General features: G+C 43.3%; 1 protein-coding gene across 1 annotated transcript in view; it reads left to right on the top strand.

The window, feature by feature from the left end:
• The first annotated feature begins 8,228 nt into the window (after window positions 1–8,228).
• The window catches only part of raver2 (ribonucleoprotein, PTB-binding 2), a 93,648-nt gene continuing 85,199 nt past the window's right edge, over window positions 8,229–16,677 (top strand). Inside the window, exon 1 of the mRNA XM_014340979.2 lies at window positions 8,229–9,660. Within this exon, the coding sequence (XP_014196465.1) occupies window positions 9,388–9,660 (273 nt within the window). The 5' untranslated portion in view covers window positions 8,229–9,387. The remainder of the gene's footprint in view (window positions 9,661–16,677) is intronic.

Genomic DNA, 16,677 nt, shown 5'->3' with positions numbered 1-16,677 from the left:
CCCCCCAAAAAAAATAAACCACTCTACGGTACGTTAATTCAGTTATTAGAACAAATGCAGTCTCAACAGTATTTTCTTTTAAACATGCGTGTTTTTTTTTTCCTGAAAAGTGAGTGCACCATTACAAGCTTATTTTCCAGGAGAGTTTTAATCAGTATTTAGCAGCTGTTGTAAACAAGTATATATACAGAACACTCTAAAATGCAAATAATGTACTGAAGGAACATGTGTATGTCACCCCCCCCAACCTCATGTATCATATAAAGTTATCAAATTGAGATTTATTGCAATGTGAATGTGATAAAGTCCATTTTACACCTAAACTTTGTGGCATTCTGATTCCTGCTCAGTGTTTATGATGCTCTTCAATGGGTGAATAGAGTGAAACTGCATCTCAGGAAACCTGCTGCTGCACTGCTCGCTGGAGGTTCAAAAGAAAGGGGAAAAAGATGAGATTGATATTTCTCGTCAGAAAAAAGAGAATGGCGGCACATCTGTCGCACACAGATCCACATTCAGTCAAACTTGTGTCGTTTTATTAGATTTCATGCAGCTCTTTGTACAGCTACAAAAAAACTACTAGCATGCAGTGCTGTGAAAAACTAAGCATAATTCAATAGCTTGTACAGCAACATTTAGCAGCAGCAGCTTGAAAGTAAATCGTTTTATGAGTCTCTCACATGGCCCAGTTTGAAATGAGTTTACACGCAGCTCCCGCCATCACCTTTATATCAGACTGAGGTCCAGGCTTTGATGGGGCGGCTGCAACATCTTGATTCTTTTCTTTTCTAACCGTGTCGCTGTAGATTTGCTGCTGTGTTTGGTATCATTGTCCTGTTGCATGACCCAGTTTCAGACGAGCTTTAGATGTCAGGTTAGCTCACATTTCAGTCTAGAATTCTTTATATGAGTAAATAGTTTGCTTAAATGTCTCAAATTTGCACGTTCTGTGATTGCTAATGAGCCAAAATCAACACCACTACCGTGCTCAACAGTTGATAATAGATAAAACTGCAAACTTCTGCCCACACTTATGGTCAATTAATCAAGTGCATTTGATAACATGAGGTAGTGTACGATATAGTGGAGTGCTAATTAAGTTATCACCTATTTCTGGCAAGCCTGGTTAACAAAGTGCTGTACTGTATGTTGTAGATGTTGCACTGCTGCTGTAAAGCTGGGCATGGGAGGATGGAGTTTGTACTGTAGCCTTTAGCACTTTCACTCAGGAGCTCTCCACTCGGGACAGACTTTGATGAGTGGAAAATAAACTGATGGAGTTCCTTGGAAAAGGCACTCTGCCTGCACTTCATGCCTCAGTATCACAACATATATTTCCAATTAAAGACAAATTATTTACAATGCTCATTGACAGAGGAAACAAAGCAGAGTAAATAAGTCCAAACGTCAACTTTAAGAAATCTTCCCTGGGAAAATATTATAGAAGCGGTCATTGCTGTAGATCTCACATACAATAAACAAAGTACACACAAAAAAACATTTCCTACATACACAAAAAAGGAGTCAGTGGGGCGCCAGTTTACCTCACTGCAAAACTCCCTGAGAAGGTGACCATATACATTAACAACCTGTGTTCCTTAGCGGCATGTCCTCTCCAAGTCTCTCTCCACTCCCTCCTATCCACCCTTCAATACTGCACTATCAAATAAAAGTTATTAGGAAACAACTGGCTGGCATTCACAGGAAGAAAGATGCTGGATTCACTTGGAGGTGCAGTTTCAATCAGCGCTCGGATACTTTTCCTTTTAACTTGCCTCATCATTGTTCTTGGGTTAGTGCTTTTTCTTTTTTTTTTTGCTAATGGTGAATGGGAGAACAGTGCAGTCTTTTGAAGTCCTGAAGGAAAGTGATTTAGCAGCTGCTTAAACACCTGCTGTGTCATCACTGTTTGGTGAAGTCATGAAGTGAAGCCAGAAAGCTGTGCAGAAGTGTTGTCTTAGCAGGTATTCTGACGTGTATGACACCATTAAAAAGCACGGGCTCTATTTGATTTCGGTGGCCTAGTTTTTGGGACAAATTGCTGACATCGTTTAGGAAACTGTAATGAAAGTGTCGTTATTGTCATTTCTAAGTAAACCTGTGCTTTTAGATTTTTAAGGGTCTGGTCATAAAACTAACCGTTTAGCCATTTTACCCTGACTCTAAACTGATGAAGCCATTCCTGCATGGCTAACATTGCATGTTGCCATGAGGAGAGGAAGCTAATTTCTCCCTGACTTACTGATTAGAGGCTGATCACTGGCTAGTCATGCTGAGCTGAAGTGTATGTGGTCATAGAGTAGAGGTGCTGGAAAACAATGTATGAAGCAAAGATGTCAGGTCTCACTTTGTCATTGAACAATTACAGTGCATTGAACACGAGACACTTGATATTTAAATACAGAACCTAGTCAGTACAAAGAAATGAGTGAGATTACTGTTTGGCCCTAAAAATCCTAGAAACATGGCATCTAACCAGAAATGCTTCTGGATGACATTACCTGGTATCCAGTTAGATTGTAAGTAATCTTGGAGTCAGGCCCTTCCCTGAGCCTACTTCTGCTGGAGTGTTCTTCCTCCCCACTGTCGCCAAGTGAGGAGATCTTTTGATTGTTAGGCTTTTCCTTCTTATATTGTAGAGACTTTAGCTTGTAATAAGAGGTGCCGTACAGTTGTAGTCTATTAGAGCTCTAAAAAAAACACTGAACACGTCACAATATATGTTTTGTCAAGCATGAAATATAAATAACAAGCAGTCAAATAAAATTGTGAAGGACACACACACACTTTCATATGTAATAATCCGATATTGCACAATCCTCCCAAGATGATTAAATTGCATTTAATCAGGTAGTTTCACTAAGATACAAATCACTTTTCCAATAAAGATAAAACACATTAACTAGACTGTCGGTGCAACTAAGGCCAAATAACAACAGAAGTCAGAAATAACGTCACTGAAGCTACTGTGAAGTCTGTAGAGTCAAAGTCATCAAGGGCTATGACATAATCTGGCCTAAAGGGAGTTTGCTGTTCAGTATTACTTAGATAAATGTCAATGAAATGAATCTATAAGCACAGCCTGAGACGAAGCAATGACGTCCATAACCAAGTATTAAAACAGATTAGATATAATAAAATGAAACTGATTTGCAGTTTTTTTTGTTTTTTTGCCTGTCCCGTTTGGTTCTTTTGCCATCAGAATTGTTGTCTAAAGGCAAAGAAAGACAACTGATTTGCAGTTAAAAGGCAAGAAGTTAGTATAATTAGTGCAAAACACAAAAGCTGCACTTAGAAAAAATTCCCAGCTTTGATATTTAGAACTAAATGGTGCTAATTGTGTTTTTCAATTACCACTGGGACCATTTCTTTTTACTGTAGAAGGTCATGGAACAGGTCATCCACAAACCACCCTGCACTCAGTAAGCCAGGGAGATTATATGTAGGGGATTTTGTGTGTGTTTGTGAGTGTGTGTCTGCGTTGTCTCAATACCTGGCTCAGCATTCACACTCTCTGACAGCAGGCTAATATTGTCTGATGCTTTTTCATCCTGTGCTATTCTCTCCGGTTCACTCGTGCACATTTAGGACACCGGCACTCCAAAAAAGCTGCTCTTCAGAGGCTTTTTGCCCTTGTTTGGAGAGCCCTGTTTTAATGACACGTAGCACTGTCTGAACTGGCATTGTTGTCTAGCCCAGTAGTTGGAGAGACTGCTCAACATGGACGGAGGTGGATGAAAGCCAGCCTCCACCCAGTTGGAAGTCTAAATAATGAATAAAAATCGATTCATTTGTTCTGCATAGCTCTGCAGATGGCAATTATTTCTCACAATAAAACAACGAAAATCTGTGTACATTCTAGAAACATCACCTAGTTAGTAAATGTATCATCCTTTACACTCACAAATCCAGAGGTACAGCACATATAGCTCCATCGAAAGATTTTCTTGATATCCTGGTGAACCTCGGCTCTAATTTATTTCAGTTCTTGACCCCCACATTAAGAAATCGATCGTTGCAAAGTAAAGTGGTGACTTAGCTCCTGCGGAGGAAAAAGCAGATTGTGGCTTTTTTTTTTTCAATATGTTTTAAGCTTCTGGTCATAGGTCAAGCCACAGGCTGTAGGAAGAAGAACAGCGGTACTGCCTGGAAGGTCCTATCAGTTATTTATGTGGCCTTTCTATACATATGGTGGTTTCTGCCAGGGGATCTGGGAAGTAGCCCCAGATGGAGAGGCAACAGAGTTCGAACAAAACAATGTAACACGAAGCTGCTTTGGTTGGTTAGTGGGAGAGCGGTATGAAGAAATCAAGGCTTTAAGCACTAGTCAACATTTATGTCCAACACATCACAACTCATTGGTCCTTGAACTTATTTTCTGTCTTTTCTGCTTACAAAATAATTTCCACTTTCCTTTACCCACCATTGTTTACCACTGATTTTGTTTTACATTAAAATATAAAATATGCACTCTTAATAAATTTGCTCTGCATTATTGGGTAACTGTAAGTAGATGTAACTGGAATTATGTGTGTATGCTCCTTTCACTAGTAAATACTTTTGGTTAAAGTCACCAAATTAATAAAGAATAATCCTAGACAAACACATTGTGGGTAAACTAATGAGACCTTGAAGTTGTAGACCTCTGTTAATGCTTTCTTGATTGTCTATTAATAAAACAACACAAACTGATTTCTGACAAAGTCTGCTGTTCATGAAAAAAACATATTGTATGAAACATGCCTTAATCCCAACAACATATCTACAAATTGAGAAAATTCTGGACTTTTTCTGTTCTCACTACGGAGAAAATCCTGCAAATATTACACCGAGAGCACAACGTGCACACAAGAGAACACTGGAGTAACAGCAAAAGCCGTGCAAAATAACTAGCTAAAATATTGCTTAATAAACACCTGTTTATACGTGGGGACAAAATTGAAATTTCTCACTTTAAAGGAAAATGAGGGCGATAAGGGCTGCCCGCATTAATACCAAATCCTAATCCCAACTGTGAAGCATGGTGGAGGGAGCATCATGGTTTGGAGCTGCATTTCTCCATCAAGACCTAAAAGCTTTCCGGTCATTGAGGGAACAAAGAATTCTGAATTTAATCAAGATTTTTTGTAGACGAATACCAAAGCTGTAGTCCACGACATGAAGCTTAGGAAGGGTGGGTGATAAATACAAAACACTGATACAGAAGACCAAAGTCAGTCAACATCAGAATGGTTGAAAGATTGACGATCCACTAAACATTTCTTTCACTCACTTCTTTTTTTTATACAACACTATTGCATTTAATTAATATTTATTAATTTAAAACTTCCACTCACTTCCACAGTGTGTCTTTTGTTCTCACCCCCAGCTGATGGTGAAAGATGGCCGCCCCTCCCTGAGCCTGGTTCTGCCACAGGTTTCTTCCTGTTAAAATGGGGTTTTTCCTTCCTACTGTTGCCAAGTGCTTACTGATCGGGGGTCACCTGATTGTTGTGTTTTTTCCTCTAATATTGAGACATCTTTAGCCTACATAATAAACCTCCTTGAGTTGACAGTTGTTATGATTTGGTGCTATATAAATAAGACTGAATGAAGTGAATTCACTTACTTTTTCATGTCTGGACTGTCTGAAAACATTAAAAAAAAAATATGAACGGTACAATGCTGCGTTGTTAGTCCAGTCAGATTTACTTTGCCTGTTTCAAGAGCAATCAGTGCATAAATCCAGATACATCTAATGGTAGTGTAGTTTTGTCTATTTTAAGAGAAGGCTATAGAGTACAGCAAGGTATGCTGTTTAACCTTGAGGTGGAAATGGAGATGTGCACACTGGGGAAGCAGGGATGTAGTTCAGCAGTGCTGAGAGCTGAAGAAGGTGGGCACTTCCTCCTCATTTCTTGTCTGCCTGCCTGTCTCCATGTCCCATAAACCTAATCAGTTTGTCTGCATTCATTCACACCACTCCTACATGGGGCTGTCTTTATCTCTTTTCCACTGTCACCGTATCTCCTCTGCTGTGCCGCTTTCTCCTGAGCTGTCTGCTGCTCCCTGCCAGGGAAACTCTCTGAATTAGAGCACCGAGCTCGTGTCCAAGCACCCTCGGGTCATTTCAGTCAGTCTCCGCTCTGCCAACTAGTACAGCAGACATGCACTTGCAGCATATTTTTGTGCAGTTCAGAGTCCCAGTTTCCCCAAGAAAACATCTCTGCTGTGTGATCATCTCAAGTCGTGCGAGCAAGCAAATTAAAACGCTTTGGAGTCCCTTCAGCGTATGGATTTTTTTGAAACACACAAATAAACACTGCACTAAAATCTTAAGGATTTAATGACAGTCTCCCGCTCAAAGGTACAACTTTTAAGGCAAGCTGGTAAAATCGCATCTAAATGGAGCTTTTGGAGGGATAAAGATGCACATTTATGCTTGGTTAGAAAGCAAGGGGCACTTAAATGCTAACAAAATGAGACTTTCTCATTACTCAGTCACTTGCTTGCCACATAAAAGCAACTCTCCCCATGTAATGATGAAGAGGTACGCTTATGACTGTAATTAGGACAAGAATTGGGCAGGGAGCTCTTGTGCATATTGTCCTCCATGTGTTCAGGTCAGCTGTTTTTAGTAGGTCACATGTCCCTAAATCTCTCCTATGCCATCAGAGGAAGCAGCCACGCCACCACACTGTATCCCTGATCCTTCACGAGAGCGTTACGCCAGCTGTTTGCATCAGCTCATGCATTACTGACAGGAGCACAGGATGACATATCCATAATCGCATTGCACTCTTCAGCATTTGGGGTTAACCCCTCACTCTCCTGATACCTCCTCCTCCTCCTCATCAATCCCTCTCATTGCCTCCCATCCATCCTCACGCCTACTGAGCTCGTCCCAGGTGCCTGCTTTGCCTGTTCAGCCACTCAACCCACCCACGCCCTCACACTCTCAGTCCCAGCGAGCAGCAGCAAACGTTTTCCTGCGCTCTCCTTCTCCTCTCTGCTGCCACCCACTCCAAAAGGGGCTGTGAATCACTGGCTGACACACTGAAGCACCAGCAGGGCTCTTGTGTTTTATTATTATATTTTTTTTAAGATGGTAGAGCAACCAACATCTCTTTTCCCCCCTTGGTTTGTGTAGCAGAGCGCATTATTATTATGGGACTAGGTAAAACGCTTTGAAAGATAGCTACAGTTTGTGTAACCATGCGAGGAGGTTACAGGCCGACACAAGTTAATGTCTAAGTGTGTCGGTGTGTGTCTCTAAGTGTAAAACGATGGTGCTGGCACGTGTGTGTGTATGCACCAGGGGGACAGAGAGAACAAATTAATTGTTCTCTCATGGAAAACGTTGTTTAGCACTTAGTGGAGTGATTCATGCGTCTCTAAAATCAGCCTGTGCAAGTGACAGGCGAGTCCTTGCTGTCTTTTCACAGAACTACTGCTCAATGATTCATGTCCCCCAATCTGTCAGCCAGTACCGACTATTGTATGAGCTGCAGTTGGATCAAAACACAGTTTACATGTAGGACGACTTCTCAGGGGCATTTGCTTCAGCTTGATTTCCTGCATGATGATGATAAGTTTGTGACTTGGGTTAAGGGCACCTGTAACGTCATGAGAGACCACAGAGATGGTATAAAATAGCTAGATACTGAGCTTGTGTAGCAGGCCTACTTAAGCTGAAGTATCTGATATCCGATGTTAAGATGATAAGTGTCCAATGAGGAATGGAACTAACAACTGAATTTAAAACGATCAGTAGTCTGGGGCCACTCTCTTGGCTATGTCTCTATTAAAAAAGGTGATCTCTTTAGCTTCGTATCTGCTAAATAAAGGATATAACTGTCATGCATTCCTGATATTTAGTACAGTCTGGCAGTCTGGTGTGTGAACTACTCCGTCATTGATACATAGCAGGTTGCATCTTCAGGAGCATTTGTCAGAAGGACACAGTGTGACTTTGCGCCTTGGATTCTTAGCTCCCAGCAGTAATGTTGAGCTGATGCATGAAGTGCATGCAGACTTATAAACTGCTTCTATTTGCAGTTACACAAATTGCCCTTCTTTTTGGTTTGGCCTTTCCACTCTGGAGTGGACTGCGCTCACGCCTGATTGAAGCATTTAAGCAACAAACAGCCTGCATACACTCGCTGCCTTCCGGTTACACTGCTTCAGCCACTTGGCAATGCGAGATCATTTTCACCCACCGACAACTGTGATTGTCTGGACTTCGATCTGCCAAGAAACGCTCCACACAGATGGCGAGAGAGAGAGAACACGGAGGTTGATTTCTCCGTCTCTCTTTCAGAGGGCCCCGGCAATAAGCGCGCTCTAAACATTCTCTAAGTGGGTTGATTGTGCGCTTGTTGACATGTTTGTGTGCCTACGTGAATGTAAGTGCATATTTATGAGTGTGAGCATACAGTGTGTGTCTTTCAGCGACTCATTCTGCCTGCGGAAGCTACACGGGCATTGTGAGGACTCGGCAGGGAGCTCTGCTCCCCTTGTGTTTGCCAGGAGCAGCTTTCCACCCACGGTGGGCAGGCAGGCGCGCAGGCTGGGCTGGCATTCACTGGATCACTTGGGTAGAAAGTAGGGAAGGCACACAGCCATTCATGGTAACATTATGCACATGGGGAACAGGAAAGCTCTGGCGGATCTTCTCCAATTCTCTTCTTCACCAAAAGAAGAAATGCTGTAATTGGGCCGCCGCACCGAAATAAGAAATGTGCGCACATACAGCACTTTGGTGCGGGGTGAAGACGACAGAGCGTTCTGCAGGTTCGATATGTGATCGATAATAAAAATAATAATAATTTAGTTCCCTCCTAAAAATCCGGAAACATATGCAGTTTGGAGGATCAGGTTGGTGCCACACGACACGACATTGGCAAGCCAATTCAAAAGCGCACTAATCCGCACTGACCAATGATGATTGGCTCCTATGCAGTTAACAGACAGTTGGGGTCGCCAGGAGTCCGGAGTGCAGCCCGACACGCTGGGAACCATGTGTGCGTCAAAGTGCCCATATACAAGTTTCATTCATCAGATGACAGCGACTCTTAAACGCCCCGTTTTAAACAAATGCTATGTGTAATGTAACGTTAATCTAAACCTTGTAGCTCTGCTGTGTTGTCGCTCTTTATCACGGCTCATCAGAGTAGAAACAGGAGAATACAAACTGACGCCAAATACAGAAGCGAAGATTTAAAAGAAATAGTTCAGAGCAATTTGGCAGTATTGTTGTGTGTTGTTGGCTGTCGGTCCTTTTCCTTCTCTCTCTCTCTCTCTCTCTTTTTTAATCTTTCTCTCTTCCACCGACACACACACACACACACACCTCCCACCTGCTCTCTCTCTCTTTCTCTCTCTCGCTTTCCTCACACTTTTCCCAAGATGGCGGCAGCCTCATCCATCCAGCCGCCGAGCGTTCACTCTTCTCTAGCCCGGGATAGCGCACTTTCCCCGGAGATGGACAGCCCCGAGAGCCGGCAGCACGAGGACGAGGAGGCGACGGCAGCGCAACCCCCGGACTCCGGGATTAGCCTCCGTGACCTGCCGGACCTGGAGCCCGAGGAAATCGAGAGGAGGCTGGCCAAAACTCGCAAGGAGCTGAGCAACAGGAGGAAAATCCTCATTAAGAACCTGCCGCCTGACACCACCAACCAGGTATACATGTCAGTTTACGGTGGAGAAATAACAGGGTGGAGCTCTTTTTCTCTCACCCCCCCAACATTTTACGCACGGACTCCTGCTTTAAGCCTTTTAACCTTCATTTCACGGCTTAGTTCTGACACCCGCGAGTGTGATCGCGGTCTCAGGTCATGACTTTGACCACATCACCTCCTGATCAGATATAAACTTTACAGGGAACTTTCCGAGTGTATCCGACTAGCTCATGGTAAACTTATCATTGTATGTAGCTTACTTATCTTTCCTGCATGTTTTTTCCAACATGATGTCAGATTCTGATTGGGGGGATCCACGGGCAGAGTCACTTCGAAGTTCCTCTTTTTGCTGTGTGACTTGCGTTTCCCATGGGTCTCACCTCACTGTAGCTGGAAGTGCATCATTTGGCTGCTGCTATAAGTGAAACGGTGTGCCTGAATTTGATTTGTGTGCAGTCAGACTCGTGTAACAGGTGAGCTCGTGGGAAAGCAGCCAGAAGGATGCAAAGTGGGGTGTTTTTCAGCAGGAGGAGACGCTGCAAAATGCAGTCTGTCGTCTGCAGACTCTCTGATTAAATCATGAAATGCATGCGGCCTTTTCTGCTTTTAGCTTTATGCCCTCTGCGTGTTTTTGCTTTGTGCTGCGTAAAGTTTAACATCAGATCTGCAGACTGGCAATCGACAGCAAGTTGTACTGTTGTAATATTGTACAAATACTGTACTCTACTGTGGCCACACAGGTGTGGATCCCTGATCTCTGACCTTTGCTCGTTCTAAACAGTTTCCCCCAATTTCCTAAAAACAGAAAGCACATCATTTCAATTTTGCATGTTCACCGAGGACCACAGAGTGTTTTCTTTTCTTTTTTTCATTTCTCCTGCTAAGTGTGATCCATCACTTGTGTCAGCCCGTGAGCCTTTATGAGGCAGCGTGTTGAGGGCGCTGATGGTGTGTATTCCTTCAGGCTTGTACCGCCGCACATTCTTTGAGAGGCTCTCAGCCAAAGAGTACCAGTACCTCGGCCGGGTGTTTGCGCGGTGAGCGTGGAAGAAGAGGGGGGAGGAAGGGTGAGAATGCATGGTGTGTGTGAGAAATGAGAAGTGGAGGTAAGATTGAGAGTGGTGGTGGTGGTGGTGGAGGGTCATTTGGCTCAGGTGAAGCAGCAAAATTGGAAGTTCTCTCTCTCTCTCTCTGTCTCTGTGTGTGTGTGTGTGTGTGTGTGTGTGTGTGTGTGTGTGTGTGTGTGTGTGGTTTTTTCCCCCACATTGTCGGCGTGTCAGATGGAGCGTGATGTGCTGGGGGGGGGACCAAGCTCAGCGGCGTGAAGTCCTGCGCTGCTGAATGTGCCACATAAATCTGTCCATTTAAAGGAGCACTGCAGGAGTGTCTCTTACTGAGACATGACACGGTGTGAGTTTCCACTGGTGGAAGTGAAGGTGATGTAGTTGGACTGACGCGAGCTCGGCCTTTAGATCTTCAGAAATGAGCAGCATAGGAGAAGGGAAAAAACAAAAGTGTTTCAAATGACATCACAGCACTCATAAATACTGTCCCCATTATGGCGAGTATGGCGCTGTGTGGAGCAGCCTCTGGGTGCGATTGTCAGAACGATCCAACATAAATCTTGTGTCAGCTCCTTAAACATGAACTTTCTGCATCTTTCTCATTTGTTTGGACTCCACTGTTCAACAGTTGGTTGGGCTAAAATGCGATTTCAAGACACCACCTGGAGCCCCCCTTCCCCCTAATTTTCTGATTTAATTTATTAAGCAGTTCATTAACATCTTAATCAAGACTAATCAGTCAATAAACAATCGGACTCCCACGAGCACTGAAACGGAGACATCTTGTTAGTGCGCAAGACATAAAATCCTGCAGCTGTTCTCGTTCGGTCCTGTACAGAGATGCGGTGATGCTCTAAGTGCTGGTGTTTACTGTATTTTATCTTCAGTGAGGTTATAGATTTATGGCAAAGGAAAGTCCTCATTACAGTCTTATATAACCCGACTGATAGGCCCAGCAGCACCCAGCCGTCTCCATCTCCCCATTCCCCTCATTCCCACTGCCCCATTACTGAACACTCGATCGCAGGCCGCATGTGCGTGTATGTGTGTGTCCACAGTAGACTGTGTCAGATATATGGCCCCGTTGACAGTCCTCATTTTAGGGGAGAAGTGGGGGAAGGGAAAAGGGGAGGAACAGAGGAAGGGTACAGTGTGTTTGCGGTAATGAACTTGGGGAGAATTGTCACAGAAAGCCTCAGCTCCCATCAGCTTTATGGTGCTGTGTTCAGTTTTCAATTCAGTGTTTTTCTGCTTTGCATTTTTTAAATCCTTTTAAAGTCACTCTTGTTATGCAGCTGTTCAACCCCCCCCAAAACCCAACTGTAGAATACCTGCTCAGCGCTAAAGAGACTGAGCAAGGATCGAGCTGACGGACACTCTGCGAGCAGCTAAAGAGCCAGATATTTCCCTGAGGTGTTGGTACATACCAGAGCTAAAAGGGCATGAAAATTGGTCTTATATTAACTTAGCGGACCGAGAGACAGATAATAACGTTGCGCCTCGACTGCTATATAAATAATCTAACAAGTTTGTTGGTTTCAGAGCACAGCAAGTGCTGTGTTTTAAGAAAAAGAAAAAAAGAAGGAAAGGGGGAAAAAGGCAGTTATTGTAGGATTGTAGGTTTCCGTCATCTCCTTCCTTGAGTGCAAGTCTAACTACACTTTTTAATTTAAGCAGGTTAAGCGTCCAGTGTACACATTGTATCCTAATATATTAAAAGCCCGGGCTCGGTTGAGATCTCATCTTGAGGTCATTGTTTTTGGACGATGTTAGATGCGCTGCAGTTTTGGGGTGGCATCCTGAATCCTGATTACCCTTCAGGTTGTCTTTGATGTGTATATGATATTAACATTTACCTGCAGCTGTCTACAGATTTCGACCAGTGCTACTCTGTTTACCTCACTTGTACTTGATGCCACCTCGTTGCAGTGTCCATGTTAACAGCCTGGAGCAAACACAGAGCCCGCTCTGGGAAAAACAGGAGACCACTGCTCCCACAAGCATCACAAACGGCATAACATTCACAACAAACAGAAACTCGGCAATCATCTGACTTGATGTTAAGTTGTGGTTGAAGACACTCAGTTATTATGTAACTTTGTGAGCTTGGTGGATTCTACACCACAGTGGAAAGGCTGCGTGGGCTGATTAGGGGTGCTGTGTCTGTTCAGTGCTGTCCATGAATAAATGTGATTACTAATGCAGAAAAATAGAGCTTTTGATATTCAGTGGTGGTGGAGGGGACTACTAGCACCAATAGTAGTAGTGAGAGGGGGAGAAAAAAATCTGAAAAACATCAAATTCACTGATTCTTAAGCCTGTGTTTGCGATATGCTGTTTGAAACCCAGAGAGCATGTTTACATACTCTCGCTTTTTATTGACCGAAACCTACATTTTGGTCAACTAATGGTGGCAGAGCAGGTTCACAAAACTCGAACAGAAGTTTTAAATAGCTCTCCAGGCTTTTAGCTCGAGAGATTTCCACACTACTCTACCTACACAAGTAGTCTTGTAATGGTTTGCTCTCCACATATAGACATATTCTATTGTTCAAACATGTCATGTTTGACAGTTTTAGTTCCTGCCAGCTTTTGTTCCACCTCATTCCCGCGCCATTCCTGTCCTGGAGAGGTGGCTCACATGCACTCCAAAGAGAACGTTGAATTGATGATGTGCCTTGACACCTGCGGCTATAAACATGCCTCTTCCAGGACAGATTTCCACCTTTTGGAACCCATCCAGACACGCAGTCTCTGAAAAACATCGCCACTTGGGTCTGGGCAGGATTAAAAAACCAAAGATGTGCTCTCTCTTCCAGATGCTGACCAACACTCTGAAAGTCATTCGTTTTGTCCGGAATTAAAAACACATTATTTTTTTATGAGCCACTTGATCCACACACCCTGATTTCTCCGTTAAGCACTATTAAGTTGATAAACTAATTGTTGGTGCCACGTGCACAGTTAGCTGTGACGTGCACGGTGGCGTTACACGGTGATGCAGCCTTTTCCTTATATATGATCTTTGTAGGAACGCAGCTGAAAGTGAGCTCAAAGTCAACACATTTACCACACAACACCCAAGTTTCCTTTTACCACTTAAAACATTCATCACAGCAGGTATAACCGTCTGCTAGCTGTGGCATTTTAACCTGAAAAACCTCAGTGTTTAGTACATTGTTGCTTCCAGGAAATGGGAGTAAAGGGAGCTAAAAGGTTCCGTAAAAGGGATTTGCTAATATTGGACTGCGAGGGTTATGTGAATAAGATGCCAGTCATGCAGATGAATAATGCCAGTTTCAGATTATAGTATGCATGATAGCCCAACTCAAATTAGGCTAAAGTATTTAAAATTCATAGCGTCTGCGTTATGCAGTCCTAATATAGTCCCAGAGTTGCTTTCCTCTTCCTATTCGTAGGCCTTTCAAAGCACATGACAGCCAACATCACACATGCGCCATTGTTCATTTACAATCTCGTGTGCAGAAATCAACCCCGTTCGCCTTCCCACTGACATCATGTAGGCCGTAAAAGACGGGGAAGCAACGGCAAAGATTTGACTATGAACGCGTAATCTGACAGGGCTACTATCTTGTATCAGATACTGTGTAGTCGCAACCTGCAATTAGTTGGAAGTAACGGGAAGTACAGCCGGAAGTTGACACAACTTTTAATAATCCCAAGCAGCGAGTCTAAAATCATTTTCAGAGGCACAACAGTGTAAAATAAACGGGGGCAGTGTGGTTTTATTTGCACAGAGGAGGTTAACTTCCAGGGTCTTCTGCCAAGTTCTTGAATTAATCAGCTTAAAAACAAACACAAAACTTTTTTACAAGGTGTGTGTGTGTGTGTGTGTGTGTGTGTGTGTGTGTGGTGATATGTTTGTTTGAACACCATGAAAATGTGTGTGTTTTGCATATGTACAGGTAAACACAAATGCATGTAAATATGACAAAGCAGCATGCATCTGAGCTGCTCTTTCCACCCACCTTCTCGCCTTACTTTACATGCTGTGGTGTGTGTGTGTCTGTGTCATGAGCAGATGTTCGTGAAATCTGCCACTCCTGACAGTGGGCGGCCTTTATCGAGCCAGTGTGCAAACGCGCTGTTGTGATTAGCTGTTTACGCTGGCATTAGTCACCTTGAAGTTTTGCACATGTTCGTGTCACAGTTATCTGAAGACACACCTGTTAGACTTTTCGTTGTTCACTGTTCACTGTCACGATGCTACAGCTTTGTTTTTTGCATGTTTCACGGCACAGTTTGGCTGCGAGTCGGGTATGAAGGTGACATTATGTAGGTGAGATAATGGAGTTGGCTGGAGATCTGACGCTGAGCGAGCTCGGGTCCAAAAGATGGTGGAGAGGAAAAAGGCTTGTGTTGTAACTGATGGTTTGAGAGGGCTGATTTTAAAAAACAAACCGTATAAAGCTGTTCATTAAAGCATTTTGTAAACTGAAAACGGCAGGGTTATTATTATGTCATAGCATATTTCAGCTGAAAGTTAAAAAGGGGATTCTTTTTTCCGGTATTTCTTTCTGAACTGTTTGAGAGTAAACAACGAAAGCGGGGCTCGTGCTGACTGGATAAAAGGTTTCAAAGTAACTTGGACGGAAATGCATTGACTGGATGAGTGCGGGAATAATGGATGGCAGACTAATTGGATAAAAGGCTAAAGGGAAATAACGAGTGTGTTTGAGGAGTCCCGTGGCAAGGTGGCTACCTTGGTTGAACCGTGACTATAATTTCCCAGACTTCTAAAATGATCTTAACTCTCAGCACTGGTTAACATGTGTTTGGACTTCACAGAAGCCCTGCTGTTCACAACTGCTGCCACAGTTGTGTGTGTTTGTAAGTGTGACAGTTGACATTGTCCCGGAGGCTCTTAACTAAACTTCTGGTTGCTGTGCATTGATACAAACCTCTGCAACGTGATCGAGCCTTTGGAGCGTGATTTGCCGAGAGACTCGAGAGATCAACGTGAGCTGTGTCTGAGCAGCACGTTTGACCTCGCCACAAAGGTCACGGGCCTCGTGACGACGACTGTAAAGCTCGCCGGGTTCCACATCTGTCACCCAAAACAAGAGAAACCACACATTAAATCCAGCAAGTGACAACTAGAGTGCAGGAAGTGAAGCATACTTGAGCTGATGGGTCTCATTTTGTTCTGTGCATTAACAGCTTGAAGTCATCCATTCCTGCTTTATTCCCATAAATCACTTTCCGGAGGCTTGATCTTGCCACAGGGAACAATGAGATCTGTCACCACGTCTGCAATTACACTGTAACAAACAGCAAAAAAACCAAAAGATCATCATGCCTTCATGAAAAGAAAACCCACTGATTAATGAAGTCTACCTGACAGACTGATTCTGTTATATAAAGGATGTAATTATACAGTTTTGAAGGAATTTGCACATTTCAAATTTAGTCTTCTATTCAGCCTGGAGATGTAATCGCCCTTGGTTGTTGTTTTTGTGTCTGTTAAACTGATGCAAAGTCACGCTGGAGTCAAAAGTACTGCGTGCATACTCTCACAGATTCTTTAGCAGTGACTGGGTGCATCAGCTACAGGTGAATATCGCTCCTTCAGAGGGATTGCATCACCTTACGGCAATTCAAAAGTAAATCTATTGCAACGTTAATTTTTAAACTGTGTTTCAGACTGTTTCACTAATGGAATTTTCCAAGCTGGAAACGCAACAAAACCCAGATTGTTGGTCCTGGTTATGATTAATTAAGATTGGCAATGATTAAAACAAGAGTGTGCAGTGGTAGACACTGCTGTACATCCTGCCTGTTGGTGTGCAGGGTGCTTCTGCTGGAGCCCAGTACAAGAGGCCATTTAGCTTTTTATGTCTAAGAGCTTCTCGGCAAGCGTTCACATTTCTCTGCAGTTGCTTTGCTTATGTTGCCGTGACGATGCGTTTTAAGTACCGTGCAGTTTTCTGACA

This window comes from Haplochromis burtoni, unplaced genomic scaffold (genome assembly GCF_018398535.1).
Source record: "Haplochromis burtoni strain Fernald_Lab_line unplaced genomic scaffold, NCSU_Asbu1 Contig_423, whole genome shotgun sequence".
NCBI lineage: Eukaryota > Metazoa > Chordata > Actinopteri > Cichliformes > Cichlidae > Haplochromis > Haplochromis burtoni.
The sequence above is the reverse complement of the archived record's forward strand: the minus strand, read 5'-3'. Positions and strand labels throughout refer to the sequence as shown.